General features: G+C 42.7%; 1 protein-coding gene across 1 annotated transcript in view; it reads left to right on the top strand.

The window, feature by feature from the left end:
* The first annotated feature begins 88 nt into the window (after positions 1 to 88).
* Positions 89 to 24362, top strand: part of smc1b (structural maintenance of chromosomes 1B) — a 45780-nt gene continuing 21506 nt past the window's right edge. The window contains exons 1-12 of the mRNA XM_033038370.1: positions 89 to 207; positions 1089 to 1277; positions 1682 to 1794; positions 6335 to 6538; positions 9424 to 9662; positions 10099 to 10357; positions 12540 to 12680; positions 15232 to 15314; positions 17381 to 17588; positions 22137 to 22322; positions 23586 to 23765; positions 24108 to 24254. Of these exons, the coding sequence (XP_032894261.1) occupies positions 99 to 207; positions 1089 to 1277; positions 1682 to 1794; positions 6335 to 6538; positions 9424 to 9662; positions 10099 to 10357; positions 12540 to 12680; positions 15232 to 15314; positions 17381 to 17588; positions 22137 to 22322; positions 23586 to 23765; positions 24108 to 24254 (2058 nt within the window). The 5' untranslated portion in view covers positions 89 to 98. The remainder of the gene's footprint in view (positions 208 to 1088; positions 1278 to 1681; positions 1795 to 6334; positions 6539 to 9423; positions 9663 to 10098; positions 10358 to 12539; positions 12681 to 15231; positions 15315 to 17380; positions 17589 to 22136; positions 22323 to 23585; positions 23766 to 24107; positions 24255 to 24362) is intronic.

Genomic DNA, 24362 nt, shown 5'->3' with positions numbered 1-24362 from the left:
GGTCGTGGTCCGTTGACGGGGAACGGGCGCCGGGCGCCGGGCGCTTGACACTGTCCGAACAACATTACACGCTTAGATAACAGCATTCGTCGCTAGCAATGGCAACCTTGAAGTTGATCGTGATAGAAAACTTCAAGTCGTGGAGAGGCCGGCAGTTGATCGGGCCCTTCATGCGATTCAACTGCATCATCGGCCCGAATGGATCGGGTAATAAGCAGCGTCCCGAGGCTGTCGGCAGCTTGCTGCCTCTCAAGGGTTCCAATGTCCACAAGATCATAAGACAGAGAAGCAGAATAAGGCCATTCGGCCCATCGAGTCTGGCCCGCCATTCAAAACATGGCTCATTTCCCCTCGCAACCCCATTCACCTAACCGTCTCCCTGTAACCTTCGACGCCCTTAACTGATAACGGATCCCTGGTGAGAGGCACAATATGCTGGAGTAACTCAGCGGATTAGGCAGCATCTCTGGAGAAATGGAATAGGTGACGTTTTGCGTCGAGACCCTTTTATTCAGATCAGTTCAGGGGAGGGGGACGAGAGAAATGAAAAGGTACAAAGAACAAATGAATGAAAAGTATGCAAAAGGACAAATCAAAGCCAGCAACGATAATCAAGGAAAGGTGGAGCCCACAATGATCCATTGTTAACAATTGCTAACAATGGACCATTGTGGGCTCCATCTTTCCTTGATTATCAGCATCTCAGCTCCTTCCTACACAAGAATCCTTGGCCCTTGGTTCTCGGAGCCTGAGAGAAGTGTTGGACAAAGTGCTTTGTCCTCTCCCCATCCCCACTCCGCTCCCCCTCCCCCTTCCTCTCCACCACCATCACAATCAGTATAAAGAAGGATCTCAAATCAATGCTTCACATATCTATATTCCCCAGAGATGCCTGATCTGCGGAGCTACTCCAGCACTTTATGCCTTTTTGGAGAATTAATTTGTCTCCAACAGCCTAGAACAACTTGAGATTGTTTCTAAAAGATATATGTGTGTGTGCACCACTTAACTTGTTTTTTTTAGTGCTGTATTACTTTCTTGCAGGATGAATATTTACAAAATTATTTCACCTTTACTTTCACCAACAGGGAAATCAAATATAATGGATGCCATCAGTTTTGTGATGGGCGAGAGAACTGCTAATCTCAGAGTGAAGCACATGAAAGACTTGATACATGGTGCTCATGTAGGACATCCTGTGTCACCTACTGCAAGGGTCACTATGCTGTACACAATAGAAGATGATGAGGATGTCTCATTTACCAGAGCCATTATTGGTAAAGGTAAATCATATTATTGTCATTATATTGTTATAATTTAATGATTGTTCAAGACAACTTTTATTTGAATATTTATTCAGCCACCAGATATTTTAAGAACAACTAAGGATTTGCAATATTTTTTTGTTTTTGGCAGCCAATCTGCATTAATATGTTTCTTCTAATATCTGGCTATACACTGAGAATTTATGGATGTTTTTGACATTTAAGTGCATAATAAAAAGACAAGTCTAGTTCCATGTAACCAGCTTGGAATTGGGTCAAGATTAGTGTTGCCAGCTTTGAAATAGTTTTATCATCAGTATTTGTATTCCTTATCTTGAAATACTTAATTCAACAGAATATTATGAGCTAAGTGTATATGGAAGCTAAATGCTGTCTGTTTTCATTGTCTTTGTCAGGGAATTCTTCAGAATTTCGATTAAATGATAGAGCTATCAGTCGAGCAGAATACGCAAATGAACTTGAAAAAATTGGCATTCTACTGAAGGGTAGAAACTGCCTGGTGTTTCAGGTATTAAGGAAAATATGTTTCTATTTATTTTTATGTTTGGAATGTACGAACAGGAGTAGGCTATTTAACCCGTTTACCCAGCTCTGTCTTCATATTTCTAAATACCTTTTGTGAAACGTACAATCAATAGGTTGATTTAGCATCCATTGCCATTTGCAGAGCTCTAAATGTTCCCTGATACACACAAAATGCTGGAGTAACTCTGCGGGACAGGCAACTTCTCTGGAGAGAAGGAATGGGTGACGTTTCGGGTCGAGACCCTTTTTCAGTCACCCATTCCTTCTCTCCAGGGATGCCTGTCCCGCTGAGCTACTGCAGCATTTTGTGTCTACCTTCGATTTAAGCCAGCATCTGCAGTACTTTCCTACCTATATTTTTTCCAGATGCTGGTTGAAGCAAGTGAGTGCTTAGTAGCATGGAAACGTATTCTTTCTTCTGCTTCTCCCTCTGATTTTTGCACACTCCTGTTGGGACCTGGCTAGTTGGTACATCTTGGGTTTCTGAAGTGTGAGAAACAAGGAGGGTTGAGTGTAGCAGGGCTCTCACTTAACTTTGTTTCTCTGTTGTCAGCCGGGCAACCTTGGCAGCTTTTCAGGTTGCCAAATGACAGTTTAGGTGGTCATTTAAGACAGCTTGCATGACGTGTGCGAAAATGTGCTCGGACGAAGTGCATAGTTACCAGTGGGAATTATGCTCAATGAAGCATTCACATATTATTTCTGCTTCAAATAAAGACACAAACTAAACATATTCACCAATCAAGACATAATATATGCCACAATGACATGCAGCAAAATTATAATACAGTATCTCAACTCTTTTTACACGTTGCAATGAATGCAATTTCTATTATTTCTTTCCACTTCCAAACAAAAATGTGGTTGGATTATTCAGCGTGTGATCAACCTCGGTGAGACCAAGCGCAGGCTTGGCGATCGCTTCGCACAACACCTCCACTCAGTTCGCAATAACCAACCTGATCTCCCGGTGGCTCAACACTTCAACTCTCCCTCCCATTCCGAATCTGACCTTTCTATCCTGGGCCTCCTCCATGGCCAGAGTGAGGCCCACCGCAAATTGCAGGAACAGCACCTCATATTTCGCTTGGGTAGTTTACACCCCAGCGGTATGGACATTGGCTTCTCCAATTTCAGGCAGTCCTTGCTTTCTCCCTCCTTCCCCTCCTATTCCCAGCTCTCCCACAGCCTAGTGTCTCCGCATCTTCCTTTCTTCCCCCCCCTCCCCCGACATCAGTCTGAAGAAGGGGCTGGACCCGAAAAATCGCCTATTCCTTCTCTCCATAGATGCTGCCTCACCCGCTGATTTTCTCCAGATTTTTTGTCTACCAATGGAATCCCACCACTGGCCATAGCTTTCCATCTCCTTCCCTGTTGGCTTTCCGCAGAGAGCGCTCCCTCTGTAACTCCCTGGTCAATTCATCCTTTCCCACCCAAACCACCCCCTCTCCTGGCACTTTCCCTTGCAACAGCAGAAAATGCTGCACTTGTTGCTTTACCTCCCCCCTTGAAACCATTCATAGAAACATAGAAAATAGGTGCAGGAGGAGGCCATTCGGCCCTTCGAGCCAGCGCCGCCATTCATTGTGATCATGGCTGATCGTCCCCTATCAATAACCCGTGCCTGCCTTCTCCCCGTATCCCTTGACTCCACTAGCCATAGTTACCTAACCAGACGCAACTAAATTTAAGGTAGCTCTTTTTTCCCCCCCAAGAAACCTTTTTTGCTTAAGTCCAAGTAAAGAGTCAAGAGAGTTTTATTGTCATGTGTCCCAGATAGGACAATTAAATTCTTGCTTGCTGCAGCACAACAGAATATGTAAACATAATACTGAACAGGAGGTAAAAGTTCAGGATAGATAGATAGATAGATAGATAGATAGACAGACAGACAGACAGACAGACAGATCCTTTATTGTTGTCATTCAGACCTTTCGGTGTGAACGACATTATGTTGCCTGCCATCATACACAGAATCAATCATAACAAAACATACAATGAACACAAATTAAACATCCACCACACTGAGTTCACCAAGCACATCCTCACTTTGATGGAGGCAAAGTCTTAGTCTCCGTCTCTTCCCTCCTTGTTCTCCCTCTGCGCTGAGGCGATCGATCCAGGCCGAAGATGCCACTCTCCAGTCCAGCGGACCTCCGTGGTGATGTCGCCGCCGCCGAAAGCCGGAACGCCGTCTCCTCTCCGAGACGGCCCGCCACAGCATCAGCTCCGGGCAGCCGCCCCAGCTCCAGGTCCCGCAGTCTCCGCTCCGGGCCGCCGCCCCAGCTCCAGGTCCCGCAGTCTCTGCTCCGGGCCGCCGCCTCAGCTCCGGGTCCCGCAGTCTCAGCTCCGAGCCCCGCAGTCTCCGCTCCGGGCCGCCGCCCCAGCTCCAGGTCTCGCAGTCTCCGCTCCGGGCCGCCACCCCAGCTCCAGGTCCCGCAGTCTCCGTTCCGGGCCGCCGCCCAAGCTCCGGGTCCCGCAGTCTCAGCTCCGAGCCCCGCAGTCTCCGCTCCGGGCCGCTGCCCCAGCTCCAGGTCCCGCAGTCTCCGCTCCGGGCCGCCGCCCCAGCTCCAGGTCCCGCAGTCTCCGCTCCGTGCCGCCGCCCCAGCTCCAGGTCCCGCAGTCTCCATTCCGGGCTGCCGCCCCAGCTCCGGGTCCCGCAGTCTCAGCTCCGAGCCCCGCAGTCTCCGCTCCGGGCCGCTGCCCCAGCTCCAGGTCCCGCAGTCTCCGCTCCGGGCCGTCGCCCCAGCTCCAGGTCCCGCAGTCTCCGCTCCGTGCCGCCGCCCCAGCTCCAGGTCCCGCAGTCTCCGCTCCGGGTCCCGCAGTCTCCGTTCCGGGCTGCCGCCCCAGCTCCGGGTCCCGCAGTCTCAGCTTCGAGCCCCGCAGTCTCCGCTCCGGGCCGCTGCCCCATCTCCAGGTCCCGCAGTCTCCGCTCTGGGCCGCCGCCCCAGCTCCGGGTCCCGCAGTCTCAGCTCCGAGCCCCGCAGTCTCCGCTCCGGGCCGCCGCCCCAGCTCCAGGTCCCGCAGTCTCCGCTCCGAGCCCCGCAGTCTCCGCTCCGGGCCACCGCCCCAGCTCCGGGCCGCCCCAGCTCCGTGTCCCGCAGTCTCCGCTCCGGGCCGCCGCACCAGCTCCAGGCCGCTGCCCCAACTCCGGGTCCTGCAGTCTCAGCTCCGAACCCCGCTGCATCAGCTCCAGGCCGCCGCCGAAAGCCAGAACGCCGCACCAGCAAGTTGGGCCACCACTGCCTTAGCCCCGAAGGCGGCCAGCCTCTCGTTGGTGAGTCCTGGCTGGCTCTGCCTCCGGAGCCTCGGGGTCGGTCGCAGGTTGGAGGCCGCCAGCTCCGCCATTAGGCCTCAGCGCAGACAGAGGCAGAGAAGGGGGATACGACACGAAAAAGTCACATTCCCCCGAAGGAAGAGACAGAACATGTTTCACCCCCTCTAACACAACCCAACAAACTAAAACTTAACCAAAACAAGACAAAAAAAACAACAGAAAAATGTAAAGACAGACGGACTGCAGGCGAGCCGCAGCTGTTAACAGCGCCGCCACTTGACCATAATACCATTGACCATATATATATACACAATAAATAAACAGATAAAGTGCAATAGGCTGTTATTGTTTGGAGTTTGGTGATGGACCCTCCACCACCTCCAGTTTAAATTCCATTTAGAATATTTTTGGAGGACTGGGAAACCAAGAAGCAAGAGTTACTCCAGCTCCAGTAAGTGATTCTGTGTTGGTTTTCAGCAGTCGCGGCAAGGCGGCGACCGGACAGCAATGTTGACCAGATCTCCCACAATGCAAAGGGAGAGAGAAAGTGCCCGGCGCCGACCAGTTACCGTGGCAGTGCGCATGTGCAGGACGGCCGATGATGTGCTGGCCGTGATTGTGCACATATGCAAGGGAGGATTTGGTGGCAGTGTGCATGTGCAAGATGGTCGGCCGTGCCGGCGGATGCGGAGAGCGGAGACCCGGTGGCCCGGACACGGATACTGATGGTGGGCGGAGACGGAGAGTGACAGAGAGAGAGAGATAGAGAGGGGGACCCGCTCAGAGTTGAACGGCAGGTGTCCCGGGTGCTTGCTAAGCCAGGCAAAATTACACGACTTTTAGGTTGCCCGGCAGGTCATTAAGTGGCCATTGGCACCTGGGCAACCGTTAATTTCGAGCCCTGTCTAGTTAAAAATGCACCTCATCTGCCCTCATCGACCTTTTTGGTCACATCTTCAAAAAACTCAATTCAGATATGTGAGACACGACTGCCCACGTACAAAACCACGCTGACTATCCCTAATCAGCCCTTGCCCATCCAAATGCCTGTGTATCCCTCAGAATGCTCTGGTACCTTTCCAACTACAGTTAAGCTCATTGGCTTATAGTTCCCCGCATTTTCCCTGCAGCCCTTGAAAAGACGCACAATATTTGCCACCCTCCAGTCTCCCGGCACCTCTTCTGTTTTTAAGGACAACTCGTAAGTTTACAAGTCAAGTCTTTAGATTCCAACTTTATATTGCAGGGAGCTGTAGAGAGTATTGCTATGAAGAAACCCAAAGAGAGAACACAATTGTTTGAACAAGTCAGCAATTCGGGGGAATTGTCCAGTGAATATGATATGAAGAAGAAAGAAATGCTAGATGCAGAAGAAGAGGCTCGATTCAATTACAATAAAAAGAAAAATGCAGCAGTTGAGCGCAAACATGCTAAGTATGAGAAAGAAGAGGTAACTAGTCATGTTGAAATAGTTGATTAAATTGGTTATGATTACGTTGAATGAAAATCTGGATCGTTCTAGCCTGTGAAAAATTAGTTGTTGGCAGAGACATGTTGACTGAAGCAATCAAAATACAGTCTACCCTCGTTATTACGGATCTCCTTATAACGGATTTTGGTTATAACACAAACATCCCCACAGTATTCTGACACCACCGTCTATTTAAGAACACATGCTGCTAGTTAACACTGCAGGAAGTAATTGAAATTGATAAGCAATTGCTTCAATCGACACTTGTTGCAATGATTATTAAACAATGTATCAAACTTTTGTTTGCAGTCACAAAAATATATTTTTTATTGTTAAAGAGAACTTTGTATTCGAAAGGTGGTTGAAGTGAATTCCTTACTCGGTTACCGTGGAAAATCGGCAATAATGGACACCATTCTCCTTGCTCCCCAATTGTCCGTTATAACGAGGGTTATATGTAAATGCATTGCCGATGAGTTGGAATTAACCAGTGCAGAAACAGACTGCAGCTGCGGCATTATACACAGCAGTCGTTAATAACTTGCTGAGATTTAAATGTTAATTTTAAAAATCACATACAGTCACAGTAAAACCTATAATCTGGTATGCTCAGGATGTTGGTGCTAGTGTGACGGATTTTCTGGAACAGTGGATGTTATTTTTTGTAAGACCACAACACTTCTTTAATTCAATTGATTTAGGTGTTACGCAGCATGATAATAAATTTTCCAGGGTAGACACAAAATGCTGGAGTAACTCAGCGGGACAGGCAGCATCTATGGAGAGAAGGAATGGGTGACGTTTTGGGTCGAGACCCTTTTTCAGTCACCCATTCCTTCTCTCCAGGGATGCCTGTCCCGCTGAGCTACTGCAGCATTTTGTGTCTACCTTCAATTTAAACCAGCATCTGCAGTACTTTCCTACCTATAATTTTTCCAGGTGCTGGTTGAAGCAAGTGAGTGCTTAGTAGCATGGAAAGGTATTCTTTCTTCTGCTTCTCCCTCGGATTTTTGCAAACTGCTGTTCGGACCTGGCCAGTTGGTATATCTTGGGTTTCTGAAGTGTGAGAAACAAGGAGGGTTGGGTGTAGTTAAAAATATATTTCAACCATCTGAATCTTTTTAAAAAGAAGAGGGTAAGGAAGAATTTGAGAAGTGTGCACAGGTTTCATAGGTGTACATGTGTATAAGGTGTGAGATGTGAATCAATTTTGGAGTAAGGCTAAGTGTTTGAATGATATAACTAAAGTTATGGCTAATGGAATTTACTCCCCTTTCCATTAACCCTGAGAGCCACCTGTACTGAAACAAAGATCTTAGGGTTTTGAACCATCCAAACAGTGGTTCTTTTCTCCTCTTGTGAGTACCTGGCCTCCTAGCATGCAGCAGACCCTGCCTCCACCCCGATTCCTCTAGGTGTCCACCTCTTCCACTAGGATCCAGCTGTTAATGTTAGTGAAGCATGGTGCCTACTTCACTACATTATAACCATTGATGGAACATGCTGCATAAGGTGTCATATAGTGAATTGCATAAATATATTTAAAATTTAGGATGAAGTCAAAGTATATATTCGTGTGAGTTGAAGTAAATTGGCAAGAGGCTATTGCAGAACATAAACATAGATGTACTGAGCTACTCCAGATTTTTGTGTCATCTTCAGTTTAAACCAGCATCTGCAGTTCCTTCATACACAGAGATGTAGACAAGTTTGACCTTTTCTTAGTTGGACATTTATTTGCTTCGCTGTTAATAACAGATGTAAAGGTAAACTGGCTCACCTAAGCCAGTCCATTGACAGAAATCTTTGATTACTGCATTGGCTGTTAAAGTTGAGAGAGTAGAAGGGTAAAGTTGCAGCTGAAATGGCCATTGTGAATACTGTGCAGCTGGGCTGAGTATTGGGATGGCAAAGCCTTCAAAGAATATTTTTTAAATGTAAATTTATTTGAAGCTACTGAAGAATCCCGACTCTTATCTGTCCCACTCATCAGAGACTACTTTTTGTAAAGAACCCAGCGGTCGGCTTTAGTCTGAAGAAGGGTCTCGACCCGAAACAGCATTGTGTGTCTATCTTAGGCTTTAGTTACTCTCATTTATAGATCTAAAGGACCCCAAATCTGCAGTATATGGCAGCCAGAAATGCTTTTGGACCAGATAATTTTCATGTATTCTTGGGTCAATAATGTAAAAATACTTTATTTATTTAAGTTTAAAATCTAACTTAATTCTAAGTTAATAGCTTAAATGTATAAATCTATATTACTAAAACTCTGTTCTTGACCGGTTTTGGCTTTCTGTGCTGCGGTTTCCGAGAGTACGCCGCCACCTACGGCCGTCATTTTTGGCCACCTCGCTCAGAGCCCCCCTCCGCCGCATGTGTGCCGAGGATTTTTCCCGTCGATGAAAATTGACAGAGATATTAATGTTTTTACAACATTCCCCATTCTCTCTGCTGCCCCTGCTGGAGGGAGGGGGTGGGACTATAAAACCAGGAAGTGGTGTGCCTCAACATTTTTGGAAGCTTGCTCCCTGATCCTATTTTCCACACCCAGGTCAGCTTCAGGAATTTTCAGTACTATGTTCGTCCAGTGCCAGCAAATTATATTTATTTGGCATTGTATTCTGCTTCGCATATTAGTGAGACCCAACTCTCAAAGCAAACGTGCCGTCCTGGGATTATTGGATAGCTAGCTCGCACTTACTTGTCAGTCTGTCCCTTGTTACAGATGTTTGCTATTTAGGTGAATGCATAGCCTATTAGATTAAAATGTTTTGTTTTATTATGTATGTTTGTCATTACAATCTAAATTTTGCCATTTTAAAAATGAATAATCAAGCTTTTTTTGGTGATTAAATGCTCAGGCAGATCGTTACCAAGTATTGATTGAAGAATTGAAAGAAAGCAAGATTCAGTTGCAACTCTTCCTTTTGTATTATAACGAGATGTTTATAGAAAATTTATGCAATGATCTGCAAGCAAAAAATGAAGCTATAAATAGTCAGAAAATCAGGCAGGCCACGGTAGAAGAAGAAGCGAAAACTGTGAAGAAAGAGATGGGTAAACTGAACCGAGAGGTGCAGCAAATAGAGAAGGAGATAAAGTGAGTTATTCCTCAAGATACGTCAAAATACGTGTTGAACATTAAACTGCCAATCATACCTACTTAGACATTATAATGAAAGATGATTTTGAAATTGCATATCTATTTTTTGCATTTAAAATCCAAAGTTTTGGCACATACACAGCATTTTCTAGTTAGAGCTCTTGAGTTTTGAGCCATTGATGATGAAGTCAGGTTGGTCTTTAATTTGAAAGGAACCTGCAGTTGTAAGAGTTTGCACAGATGTCCTGCTCTTATCCTTCTGGCATTTGTAGGTTTAAAACATTTTGAGGTCTTTTTGGCAGGCTGCTATTGGTGCCATTGAATAGGGATTATGATGTGATGTTACCCATTCAAATTATTGTTTTTTTACCTATACAGTTATATAAATAGATACCAATATATAAATTAATTAATTTTATTATCCTAACACCAGAGCCCATGAATCTAACCTGAATGAGAAGCGGCCCAGCTATATAAAAGCTAAGGAGAACACAAGGCACCACGCGAAGAAGGTGGAGATGGCTAAAAAATCTATGAAAAACTGTGAAAAACAGCACAGCATCCACCAGCAGGAGGCGAAGGAAATGGAATCAGAACTTGAAGATGTGAAAAAACTATGGACAGAATATGAGGAAAAGGCGCAAGCAGAACTAAGCAGCAGAGGTCACAGCATGGAACTGGAAGAGAGCCAAGTAAATAATGAGTGCGACTTGCCTGTTCTCATTTACATTTTATATTCTTTGCATCAATGACTCTTTAATTTTTTTCCCATCAAACAGAATAGCCCTCGTGCTGTGGGTCAGTATTTATACTGAGATTGCATTTGCTAACAGCTTCCTGAGCTGGCCAACCTTTTTGATAACAAGGTGAGGTTGTGCTGCTCCAAAAAAAAATTTAATTTCAAGTACCAATCTGTTCCAGCATGCTAGAATATCTGGTGAATGCTGCTGTGTACAGGTATGGTATTTGGGTGGACCTGGAGCCTGGCTCCATCCTAGTGACACCCTTTACAAAAACGGCACAAAAATGGAGACATAAACAACATTCTGTATTTTTGTGAGCCCAGATCATAATAAAAGCATAAAATGTTGGATGTATTCAACAGTTCAGACAGCAGTTGTAAGATAAATGGTAGTATGTCAGGATAATCACCTTTTATTAGAATTCTTTCAGCTGCAGGTTTACTCGTCATCCAGGCTATACTCCAGGTGTCCAGATGGGTTTGTGGGAGAAGGACTACAAAAAATGATTACAATTGTTTTGCTCCTACAAATTAAGACGTTTGGACCATGAGAAGTTTTATAATTGGGTTCTTTTACTCATGGCATCATATTGTTAGGAATACAAAATCTATTCCTGCTATGCAGGGCCGGATTTACGTATAAGCTTCACAAGCTTAAATTTAGGGCCTAGAGATCTAGGGGGGCCTCAGCAGGGCTGGATTTACCTATAGGCTTCATTGGCTGATTGGGAGGGGCCTTACATAGGGGATTGGGAGGGGCCTCACAAGTGGAATAGCCTAGGCCCTCTCTTCATCTAAATCCGGCCCTGCTGCTATGCCCTTATTCTTCTATCCAGTGCTGTGACTGTACTGGCTGGTGGTGCAAAGATGGAGCTTAAGTGGAAAACTGCAGGAAATGTTCATTGTTCATGTGTGAGACTTTATTGCGTCCAGAGGGTTCCCTGGGCTTCTTCCTGATGATATACCACAGATCTCTGATGGGTCTGCTGTGGGGGCGAGACAGGACATATCCAGGGATTGCAATTGTCATGGACAAATGATTCTGTGAATGTGTCCCCATCAGGTGGGTGCTTGACAGTCATGTGGAACACTTCGCCTGATTTAGACACAGTACACTGATGTTTGTGAGGAGGGTTTGCAATGGCAGTGAATTGGGTGCAGTATTTACTTTGGATTATTTTCCCTTCTGTTTGCCTCCATTAACCCAAACCTCTTTAAATATTTATTTTGTATCATTAGTTGCTAAAATTGACATTCTCATGAAATTTGGTTGAGAAACCTAGAAAGCATGTGGTAATAACGGAGTTGGGTTAGAATACCATTTCCAGTTGCACTGTACTTAATTTTTGGTTTCCTCTGAATTACACTATGCCATAAATCTAAAATGTAGCCCTTTAATTTATAATAAATTACCATTATTTCTTTAAAGGGTATGGACTTTCTGATAATGAATAGTTCAGGCAAGTGGACAAAGTGCATCTTTCATTTATTTCCTTGTAATTTATATGAAGGAATCTCGTCAACATTGCGGCTCGGATCTTCCAGTTAAATGCTGGCATTCTGGATCACACGCTTACTCAGGACTCCTTAAAAAAAGATCTACGTTCTGAATGTCGATACAGCAGATTGCAGTGAACCTGACAACTGTGCTGCACTTGGATTCAATATAATTAATGATGGAAGAGCACATTTCTATTGATTTAACGGCATCTAGAGGGAAGAATCTCCTTGCTGAGCATGCACAAGGTTAAGCTAGCAAATCCTGCCGATTTTAATGGAGAGGATTGTCAAGAGAAAGATGAGCAATTGCAAACTGATTATTTTTTAATCTAATCGAGTTTATCTAAATGTACTTGGCTGTAATTGTTCCCTAATATTTTAGTATGGTGTTTTAATTTTTCAAGAATTTAATGACAACAATATCAAGTAATTTTTAATATTTTTAAATGTTTGTGAATGTCTACTTTGATTGGAAAATGTTCGTGGTCTTTGAAGGCAGGCTTGCTAATTGATGGAAGATCCAACCCATTGAAAGCAGTACTAATCACCTCTTAGTAATCTAAAACGTTTAAGTATTTAAAAGAAAATCATATATATTTCTGTAACATATTTTGAATTTATTTGTATTTCAGGCAGAAGAATATAAAGAACTAAAGGAACTAGTGAGAAAAAAATTGTTTGCCATGACCCATGGGCTGGAGAAGTTACGATGGGAACAGAAGTCTGATCGAGACAAGTTGGAACTGGAAGAAAGAAACCATAAATATTTGGAAGTAATTAGATGAAATATGAGCATAAGAGATACGTCATCTGGCTTTTTATTTTAGTGCTGAGATGCAGAAAGTAATCAATGCAAACTAATTACAAAGGGTAGTTTGACTATTTTTTGCAATGTGTGCAAATTTGTCAACTTCTGTGTTAAATGACTAAATCTTTACTTGTAATTGTGTTTCATTCCTTCATAATTTCCTAATTCCTCTAAAAAACATCTGTGTAAACTATTTGGCACATTAGTCCATTGTTACTGAGTCCTCCAATGATTATTTTTGTCGTGAACCATTTACTTAAAAATCATTAACAATCGAGGTCAAAGAAACCTGATTGTACTTAAAAATCCTTTTCCACTTTAGGCAGTCGTGCACTCTGCCATGGTAGAAATTGCAAGAGAAAATGGGAAATGTATCGGTGTGGGACCATGTCTGAATAATGGATAAGAGATGCTGAGTGGTTGGGGGTCAGGTTATTGGATTAGGGCCTGAGTAAAGTCTTCATGGGTGAAGACCAGAGCGTCATTGGGTTATTTATTGGTAAGTGCTTGGAGTGGGTGTCATTGGGACCAGTGGTCATGAATTGGAGCCCTGCGGTCATGAATTGGGGCTTGAAGCTAGAGGGTGGAATGGGAAGGAATTTCGGCAAAGGGTTGAGCTTGATGGGATGGGACGAAATTTCAAGCAGTGAGATGGGTTCAGGGAAGATGTCAAAAAGAATACAATTAAGTAGGTAAGTTAGATGGTATCTACCCAAGTCAGATTTCCCTCTGAGAAGTGCAGATTTTCCCTCTGAAAAGCGCACTGATTTTAAAATCTGGTGATTCAACTTATACCTCGGACTCACATGGTCTATTTTTCGGGGCGATGCTGTATAGGAGTACTGTGTTCCATTCTATAAAAATTAAATTAAATTTCATACATGCTGTGCTGAGAAAAAGTGAAATGTCTGGTCCAGTCTGTAAAACAAACAGACTTGCAGCATTCTGAAGAAGAAATTCCCGAACACAAATTCCCTGTGCCCACTTTAATACAGGATAATCCCAATGTTTGACTGAACTATTGGGCAGTGGATATTTCAATAAAAGTGGTTCCTGATACAAAATTAGACTGCTGGTGACAGCATGGAAACTAGTATTGATTACTTGTGTAATTTCAGTGAGATGCGATTTCACATGCAATCAAAGTTTCTCCCTCCCCAGAATCCTGTCCACTTCCTCCCGCCACCATAAGCAGCTTACCGCAAACCAAAAACTGCACTCCGCCACCGCAACTCATTGGTTGTGTTATTTTTGTTCTTTGCTCATGGTTATAAATTGGCTTCAATATGGTTCTCAGATTTCTGCAGACTTTAACCTGGTTTTGACATGTGGCAAAAGAATTTGGTGAAGGATAATTCAAATTTCTTTATCGTGATTATATTAGACTATGGAGTATTTTGCTGTTGAGAGCGGTGGCAGTGATACCGCTGGCATATTTGATGGGAAAACAGGGTAAATAGTTTTAAGAAAATAGAAATGTGGTGGGAGGTGGGGTATTGTTTAAATAGATAGCACAGACATGATATTGATTTGCCACCATGGCTTGAGGTAATTGCCAATGGGTACATTCGACTTTGTCCCATAAATTTGAACAAATAGTTCAGGCGAGAATCTCAGTGTAGTGCTGAGAGAGTGCTCAGAAGTACTGTCTCTTCATAAAATGTTAAATCTAGACCCCATATTTCCTTTCACTGCCCTGGCACTATTGAAAGATTTTAAGGTTTTCTGACTAACATTCGCCAATCAACACCTAAAATAGATGAAAACATTATTTATCTGATAATTTATAAGATTATAAATATTTATAACATTTGCTCTGCACAATTTTCTTTTTCAGTTTTGCAGTGGTGACACTTTAAAAGTACTTTGGCTTTGAAGTGCCTTAATTCATTTCAAATTCAGAGAAATCCATCATTGATTTCAGAAGAAATATCTTTACCAAACTAGAGAACACGGATAGTGACGTTTCAGGTTGAGACCCTTATTTAAACAATCAGTCTGAAGAACGGTCCTGACCCAAAATGTCACCTATCCATGTTCTCCAGATATGTTGCCTGACCCGCTGAGATACTTCAGCACTTTGTGCCCTCTTGTGTAAACCAGCATCTGCAGTTACTTATTTGTACAAAGTAGGGAGGAAAGTTAATGGTATATGCTGGTTTTCAGTCAAATGGCCTGCCACTGTGCCAAATATCCCCATATAATCATGTGTAAGAATAATCACTGAATACAACCTTTGCAAAAAAATAACTTACAAACCCATTCTCCAGGATTGAATTAAAGAGTTAAGATGAAGTGAGTTTATAATATAGTAGCATTTTATCTACACTTGTGTGAGATTTTTTGGTCTGAAATAAGATGTTAATTAAGAGACTGAAAGGCATAGTCGAGAAAGGTAATAAAATTAAGATTGGCATTTTCATTGCAGGATTGATTTCATTTTAGTAAACTATTTTTGTCAATACTAATTTAACAATTACTAAATATATTAATATATAGACAAATTTCATTTTTAGGTTCGAATTAGACACACAGAGCTGGAAATAGACGATTATGTGAAAAGATCAGAAAAGCTGGAAGACTATATTAATATCTGCAAGTAGGTCTTTAATCTCAGGAAAGAGTAATAGATCTTTTACAAGATTATTTGCTGAGGTTAGCTAAAGACTTGCATAACCTGGTAATTCTAAGACTGGTTTCTGTTATATAAATTTTTGTATTTGCTTTATCTTTCTTTTTTTTTAATTTAAAAAAAAATTTTTTTTTATTAGAAGTACAGTAAGTTACAATAATACACAACACATATGTCTTAATACATTTTTTTGTACCGCTTCATTTTTTGAGCTATAAGAAAAAGATAGAAGTAAAGGAAGTAAGGAAAGTGCGCAAGAGTCGTGAAGGTGCAAGAGAGTGTTGAGAAAAGAAAGCCCCTTAGAAAAGAAGTTAGAGAAGGAAGTAAAGAAAGAAAGTAGACCCTAGAAAAGAAGGAAAAAGAAAGGAGAAACAATCGCTCTATTATAACATTAAACTCCGCAGAAAGGGGACTACCAACCAAGTCTGTTTTTGTTGTTTTACAGATCCTGGCACCATTTATTTATTTATTTATTTTTAAATTTTTTTTTTAATTACTATTGCACCTCATGCTTGTAATAGTTCCAAAAACGTAGACCACGTCTTTTGGAATTGGTCTGCTTTGCCTGCTAAGTGGAATCTCATCTCTTCCAGATGTAGTGTTTCAAACATATTTGATATCCACATTTTTATTGTTGGTGTGGGCGCATTTTTCCAATCTTTATCTTTCAATTAGTTTTTCAGCCTCAGAAGAAAAGTATGCAATTATCTGATAAACATAATAAATAGCAGAAGGGAAATTATCTGATAATTTGATTTAAAATGAGCACACAATGTGAAGGCAGGCCAGGAATGGTGGACAGAGGAGGGGAGAAGGATGATGAGTAGGTCATCCTGTTTATAGACAGGCTGGTGGATGATAGATGTAGGCACACAGAAAAGGAGAGGGGCCAGGTGAGAAGAAGGTTGGGATGGTGGAGACAGCTGCTGGAGGGTGATAAGCAAGGACACTATCTACCAGTGCTAGGATCGGGGAAGTAAGAAAAGTAATGGAAACCAGAACTAGATTGGGAGGGAGAGGGAAGACTCTAGGTGAACTGTGTATATGGAGGATGGAACCAAGAGAGGGATGAAAATAGGTGAAGAGATGAAAGGGGTGTGGAAATGGGGATAAAAAATGGGAGGACTGGTGGAGGGTGAGAAATTTTATAGAGAAAGTTGTAATGGAAATTCCCAGAGGGAAGGCGACCTTAAAATTGGAAATTTCAATATTCATGCTTTTGGGTTGTAGATCACTCATGCAGGTGGTCCTCTAATTTGTGTTGGTCCTTACCGTGGCAGTGGAGAAGGCAGAGGATGGAGAAGGGAAACAGGAATTGGAACTCGGGATGGCCACTATGGATACAGGCTAAATGCTCTGCAAAATGGTTGGCCAGTAGAGGAGGCTACATCGGGAGCACCGGATAAGGTGTTCATGAATCTTTGCCTCACCTGGAATGACTTTGTAGGTTCCTGGATGGTGGAGAAGGAGGAGGCATAAGTACAAGTGTTGCACTTCCTGCAGTTGCAGGGCATAACGTCAGGAGGGGTGGGTGGAGTGAAGAGGAATGAACAAACTAGGGAGGGTAAAAGGCCCAGAGGGGGTGCCCAAGAGAAAGAAAACGTTCAAGATCTGCGAAGACGTCAATGATGGACACCTTGCCAAAGAACCGCATGGAGGCAGGGGCGATGAAAAAAATAGCTCAGTCATAACAGGCCGTGAACCCGTTGAGGTGCAAAGGTAGAGTTACATGAGGCAATAACTAACATGAGTACATCTTCTGAGACAAGGACATTTCATTAGAGCTGGAAAGGTGTTAATATTTGCAGGGTAGATGGGAATTGAGAGACACATGGAATAACTGATGTTGCCAAAGTAGCAATTCAATTTTCTGTTTAAAACATGTTTTTAGTGTGTTTGTTTACATTGAAGAAGATGATTCTTTCTATTTGCAATTTCTATAGTAGAATAGAATCATGGGGAATATGTCTGCTAGTAGTCTGCCAAGGTAGCATTTTATACCAGCATCCAAATGTGAATGTTTTCAAAATTAGAACTTCTCTGGCTGAGCAGAAAAAACGGGAAGAAGACTTGACTAATGAAATACAGAATGCAAAGCTACGTATTAGTGAAGTCAGTGAAAAACTAAATGAGGTAGCTGGTGAGCTACAGAATGCTGGGATTGCTCACCATGAAGGACATCGCCAGCAGAGGAAAGCTGAGATACTTGAGAGTTTTAAACGTTTGTATCCAGATTCTGTGGTAAGTGTCATCACAAACAAATGATCTCCACTAAAATATTGCAAATTAATCACTAAAATATTGCAAATTAATTTAAATTAAATATATTGGGCCTGTGATTTGGTCGGGTTGTTATATTGATAAGAATGAGATTGTGAAACCCTCATTTGTGACTCTTCAATCTTGTTGGCCATCACAAATTTTGCTTTCAATAATTTGCATTGTTGTGGGAACCTTTTGGCATTTTGGTACCAGATCTGATTAGACTTTGTAATGTGTAACAGTCCAGAGTGTTCTGCTTAAGTAGCCTACATCTCTAAAAGAAAATATTTTGGCTCCAGATGTGGGAAGATCAGTTATCGCAGCATAATTTTGGAGATTTTTGTATGTATAAATTTCCACAAAAAGGCCTTGTAACTAATTCCATTTTGCTGCCTTTATGTGGTGATTGGCAGCCAGAGCTCTTTCACGGGAAAATGGACCTTGCAAACCAGTACAGTGACTGTAATTCTACCCAATTTTCAGTCTTGATATGTGAAGAAAAGAAACGGTTTCTTGCCACTCTCAATAGACAATAGGTGCAGGAGTAGGCCATTCGGCCCTTCGAGCCAGCACCGCCATTCAATGTGATCATGGCGGATCATCTCCAATCAGTACCCCGTTCCTGCCTTCTCCCCATATCCCCTGACTGCTATTTTTAAGAGCCTTATCTAGCTCCCTCTCTCTCTTTTTGTCCCACTTACATGTCATCAATACAATCTATGGATCATCAAATCAAGAGTTAATTGTCATGTGTCCCAGATAGGACAATGAAATTCTTGCTTGCTGCAGCACAACAGAATATTGTAAGCAAAAATACAGAACAGTACAGTTCAATACACACATAAATAAGCAGATAAAGTGCAATAGGCTGTTACAGTTCAGAGTCTGTTTGTTGGCGAGTTGAACAGTTTAAGAAGCTGTTCCTGAACCTGGATGTAACAGATTTCAGGCTCCTGTACCTTCCGCCCGATGGTAGCGGAGAGATAAGTGTGTGGCCAGGATGGTGTGGGTCCTTGATGATATTGGCTGCCTTTTTGAGGCAGCGACTGCGATAGATCCCTTCAATGGTGGGGAGTTCAGAGCCGATGATGGACTGGGCAGTGGTTACAACTTTCTGCATCCTTTTCCGCTCCTGGACGCTCAGGTTACCGAACCAAGCCATGATGCAACCAGTCAGCATGCTCTCTACTGTGCACCTGTAGAAGTTCGAGAGTCCTCTTTGACATACCGACTCTCCGTAATCTTCTCAGGAAGTAGAGGCGCTGATGTGCTTTCTATATAATTGCATCAGTGTGCTGGGACCAGGAAAGATCTTCGGAAATATGCACACCCAGGAATTTGAATGTCTTGACCCTTTCCACCATCGTCCTCTTTCCTGTGTAATACATCTTTTCTTTTAGTTTTATTCTATCCCTAACTTCTCTTGTCAGCCACAGTTGCCTTCTACTCCCGTTAGAATCTTTCTTCCTTTTTGGAATGAAATTATCCTGTGTCTTCCGGATTATGCCCAGGAATTCCTGCCATTGCTGTTCAACTGTCATTCCTGCTAGGATCCCTTTCCAATCTACCTTGGCCAGCTCCTCTCTCATGCCTTCATAGTCCCCTTTGTTCAACTGCATCACTGACACTTCCGATTTAACCTTCTCAAATTGCAGATTAAAACTAATCATATTATGATCACTACCTCCAAGCAGTTCCTTTACCTCCAGATCTCTTATCATATCTGGTTCATTGGACAACACTAAATCCAGAATTGCCTTTTCTCTGGCCATCTCCATTACAAGCTGCTCTAAGAATCCATCTCGGAGGCACTCTACAAACTCTCTTTCTTGGGGTCCTGAACCAACCTGATTTTCCCAGTCTAAATCCCCCATCACCACAGTGGCATTACCTTTGTTACATGCCAGTTTGAACTCCTGCTGCAACCTACACCCTACATCCGGGCTACTATTTGGGGGTCTGTAGATAACACCAATTAGTGTCTTCTTGCCTTTACAATTCCTTAACTCAATCCACAGTGACTCTACCTCATCAGTCCCTATGTCTTCCCTCGCAAGGGACTGAATTCCATCCACCAGCAGAGCTACCCCTCCTCTGACCACCTGCCTGTCCTTTCTATAGGATGTATAACCCTGAATATTAAGTTCCCAGGCCCGCTCCACCTGCAGCCACGTCTCAGTAATCCTCACAATGACATATCTACCAACCTCTAACTGAGCCTCAAGCTCATCTACTTTACTTCTTATACTTCGCGCATTCATATACAATACTTTTAATTCCTTACGCATCTCACCTTTCACATCGATCCCTATTACACTTGGCCATATTCTCCTATCCTTTCGTGAGCTTTCTTTCCCGTTAATTCTGGGGTCATTAACTATCCCTTTACTCTCTTTCCCTTTAACTCCGTCCTTGACTATCCCATTTGACACCCCACCCCAGTGTTTCAATTTAAAACCTGCCTGCCAGAATGCTGATCCCCCCCCTCCCCCGTTAAGGTGCAAACCGTCCCTTTTGTACAGTTCCCCCTTACTCCAAAACAGATCCCAGCGGTCTAAGAATCCAAATCCCTGCCCCCTGCACCAGTTCCTCAGCCACACATTCTGGTCCTGTATCTCCCTGTTCCTGCTCTCGTCAGCACAAGGAACTGGAAGCAAACTGGAGATAACCACCCTGGAGGTCCTGCTTTTCAGCATTTTTCAGAGCTCTCTAAAGTCACGCTGCAGAATATTCATCCCCTTCTTTCCAACATCATTTGTGCCGACATGCACTACCACTTCCAGCTGTTCACCTTCGCCCTTGAGGATTTTCTGCACTCTGTCCGTGACATCCTGGATCCTGGCACCAGGGAGGCAGCATACCATCCTCGAATCCCGTCTGTTGCCGCAGAAACCCCTGTCCGTACCTCGCACAATGGAGTCTCCAACTAACATGGCGTTACCTGATGTCGGCCTCTTTGGTTTTGGTTCAACAGCCCTTTTTGCTTCGCAAGCCAGTCCGCCACTCAGTGTGCTAACATTATCATACATAAAATGCTGAAAATTCTAAAAGTAACTCTTGAGCATGCAATGCACATTATTGGAAGCAATTTTCTGTATTCGAGAAAAGATTTACAATACAATAATACTTTATTAGCCAAGTATGTTTTGCAACATACGAGGAATTTCATTTGCCAAGTCAGTCATACAAATAAAAAGCAACGGAACACACAAAATACATTTTAACATAAACATCCACCACAGTGAAGGGCCTGTCCCACTGCGGGGACCTAATTTACGAGTGTAGAAGAGTTTAGGAGAGTATGAAAAAGTGTCATGGTCGTGTTGTATCGCCGAAGTAGAACACCTCCTTCGACCTTCCTCGACTATGTAGAGAACCTCCTACGAATATGTTGAAGACCTCCTTTGACTATGTTGGAGACTATCTATGACTACCTTTGATTACCTTCGACTGCCCTTGATTACCTTCGACTGCCTTCGATTACCTGTGGATAACATGCTGACCTACTACGACCTACTTCGACTAAACCTACGAGTAAAATAAATATCGATTTTTTCCATGGTGACCTTTTTTTACTCGTGGGCATTTTTCAGCATGCTAAAAAAAAGCCGCGACCTAACTGAGGCCTCGAGCAAACGGAGACTACTCTCGAGCATGAAGGAGAATTACAAAGACCTCCTAGGACCTCGTGTCGACCATGCTGCGAGTATGAGTCGAGAGCAAACTTTTCTAAACTCGCCAATTAGGTCGCCGCAGTGGGACAGGCCCTTGACTCCACATTCCTCACTGTGATTGAAGGCAAACAAAAGTTCAATCTCTTCCCTTCTATGTTCTCGGGGGCCTCAAGCCGAGCGATCGAACCCCGGGTCGGGGCCAGTCAAAACCTTCTGAGTAGTTGGAGCTCCTGACACCTACAGCCTCTCCCGAGACTGCAAGCTCTCGATGGTAAAGTCCGCAGGCCGCGGTTGGAGCGATCCCAGGCAAGGGATCGGCTCTGATGTAAAGTCCATGCCCCGTGGTGGAGCTCAAAGTCAGTCCGAGCAGGCCTCCAGCTCCAAGATGTTAGGCCACAGAGCGACTGGAGATACGACCTGGAATGTAATCGCATCTCCGGCAGAGTGAGAGATTGAAAAAAATGTTTCCCCGACCCCCTCTCCCTCCAGCTCCCCCCACATAAAACAAACTGGAGAACATTTACACAAACTATTTAAACACACTAAAAATAACAAAAAACAGACAGGCTGTTGGCGGGGCTGCCAATCGTACGGCACCCCTGGTGGAGTCAGTAGAATTACTTTGGCATAAGTGGCAACTTAATTTTCAGAAACCAAATTAAGTTTTTATAACTAAAGATAGATTGAAAAATTTAGATAAAATCTACTTGGGTGTCTTCCAATGTCAGTGATAAAGAGGTCAACAAACTAACAGCCATTAAAGTACCAAAATCTCTGATCACCTAAAATCTCAAAATAAATCAGATTTGGTGTAGAGGAACAATCACTTGTTTTAATATTAATTGCTCCACAGTACGGAAAGCTTGTGGATCTCTGTCATCCTATCCACAAGAAGTACCAGCTTGCTGTCACCAAAGTTTTTGGAAGATACGTTAATGCCATTGTGGTTGCTACTGAGAAAACAGCCAGGGATTGTATTCGGTATTTGAAAGAAGAACGAGCTGAGCCAGAGACTTTCTTAGCTCTAGATTACCTTGAAGTAAGTTTAAAAACACCACATGTTGCACAAATATAATGATTCCTGATTTGCACCCTCTACTGCCCTGTTTTATTTATTTCAGGAAGTCAGAGCAGTAAGTTGGGATCTAAAATTGCTATTCTTGTTTAATCCAAAGGTTAATAGCTACTTAATAAAAGCAGAAGAACCGAAATACAAACCAGCATTATGCAACTTCAATGTTCCTTTGATCTTTTATTTCCGTTTTCTCCTTCCTGGTTCTAAAGGTCTTTAACCTGAGAAATTCACTGTTTCTCTTCCCACAAATGCAGCTTGACCTGCTAATTACTTGCAGCATTTTCTGTTTTTATGTTAGATTTCCAACATCTGCATTTTATTTTTTATTTTTTTGTATTTTCATCGCTAATTACATTGATTCGCCGCATCCACAGTAAACGTGAGAACTCGGCAATTTAGTGCATTTTGAAATAATGTGAAGATATTATCAACCCAGTTACTACCTCGATCCACACAGACATTAAACCAAATCACTGCACAGAAGAATAAAAATTGGTGCTCTTTATGAGAATCTCTAGAAATTCATCTGAAACTAACAAAAGATTTATATATAAAGTAGAACACCTCCTTTTAGACTGCCCAGTACGCATAATTTGATCTTTCTGGGTCTTGTTGCTGATTGTTTAACCTTAATTAACCTCTGTTAATTCTCTTTCCACATTCCCACCACAGATCAGCTCTTCCTGCAGCATGCTGTCCAACAGATAGCCAATTGGATATCCCCACCCCCATTTCCAAACAGACTGCTCATCGCTTCTTAGATGCTGAGGTCCGATTTTAAAAGATTGATCTCTCCCAGGTGATAGGCCTAAATCAATTTGCCCAGAGGTTGTCCAACAGACATTAAAGATGGAAATCACCTCATGAACATTAAAAATAGACACAAAATCATTAAATAACTTGGTGGGTCAGGCAGCATCTCTGGAAAAAATGGATGGGTGACATTTCGGGTCGGGGCCCTTCTTTAGACCAGAACTGTCACCATCCCGACTGGAAACGTCACCTATCCATTCTCCAGAAATGCTGCCTGATCTGCTAAGTTACTTCTGCATTTTCTGGCTATGGTATAAATCAGCATCTGCAGTTCTTTTTTATTATAAACAGAACATTAACATTGTGCTGGTTGTTACTACATTTATATAGGTGGTTGTGTTGGAAGAACTTCCCTTGTACAAAAACGTTAATGAAAATCATTAGTCAGTTTAACATATTTAAAAAAAATTGCAGATAAAACCAATCAATGAACAGTTGCGAGAAATTAAAGGAGCCAAAATGATGATTGATGTGATTCAGTGTGTATCACCACAGTTGAAGAAAGTGGTACAGTTTGTTTGTGGCAATGGACTAGTATGTGAAAACCTGAAAGAAGCCAGAATGATTGCATTCGATGGACCAGAAAGACTTAAGGTACAAAAATAAATTGCATATATAATTTTTGCAAATTATATGTGCTCTGGATTAGTAATCATAGCATTGCATTATGGAGTATACCTTTTTTTCCTGTTGCTTGTACATTTGATCAAGGGACTACCTTTAAAATATGTTGATCCTCTCTTGAACATTCCAACGATTAAATTTAAAACAGATTGCTTAGATTTGTGTAGAGTGACATGGTCACTGAATGAGGATGAAAGTGGAACTAGCAACAAAACACAGTGTGTTAAGTAGTTGTCTCACTATTTTTTTTAATACCAGTGAGTTTACCTGTCATTTTAAAGCAAGTCTATATTCACTCTTTCTATAATGTAGGCAGTGGCATTGGATGGAACACTCTTCCTAAAGTCTGGTGTTATCTCTGGGGGCTCCAGTGATCTAAAGTTTAAAGCCAGGTGCTGGGATGAGAAAGGGATCAGCCAGCTGAGAGAAATGAAGGATAAGCTAAAAAATGAGCTTCGGGTGAGTTACATCATTGTTAAAGGTGTATTTTATGTATGAATGATTAGCTATCATGAACACAATGAAAAGGAGATTCATGGCAAAGACATTGGTTCAGACCGTTGATGT

The sequence above is a fragment of the Amblyraja radiata genome, chromosome 19 (assembly GCF_010909765.2).
Source record: "Amblyraja radiata isolate CabotCenter1 chromosome 19, sAmbRad1.1.pri, whole genome shotgun sequence".
Classification (NCBI taxonomy): Eukaryota; Metazoa; Chordata; class Chondrichthyes; order Rajiformes; family Rajidae; genus Amblyraja; species Amblyraja radiata.
This window is presented reverse-complemented; position numbering and strand designations above follow the sequence as displayed.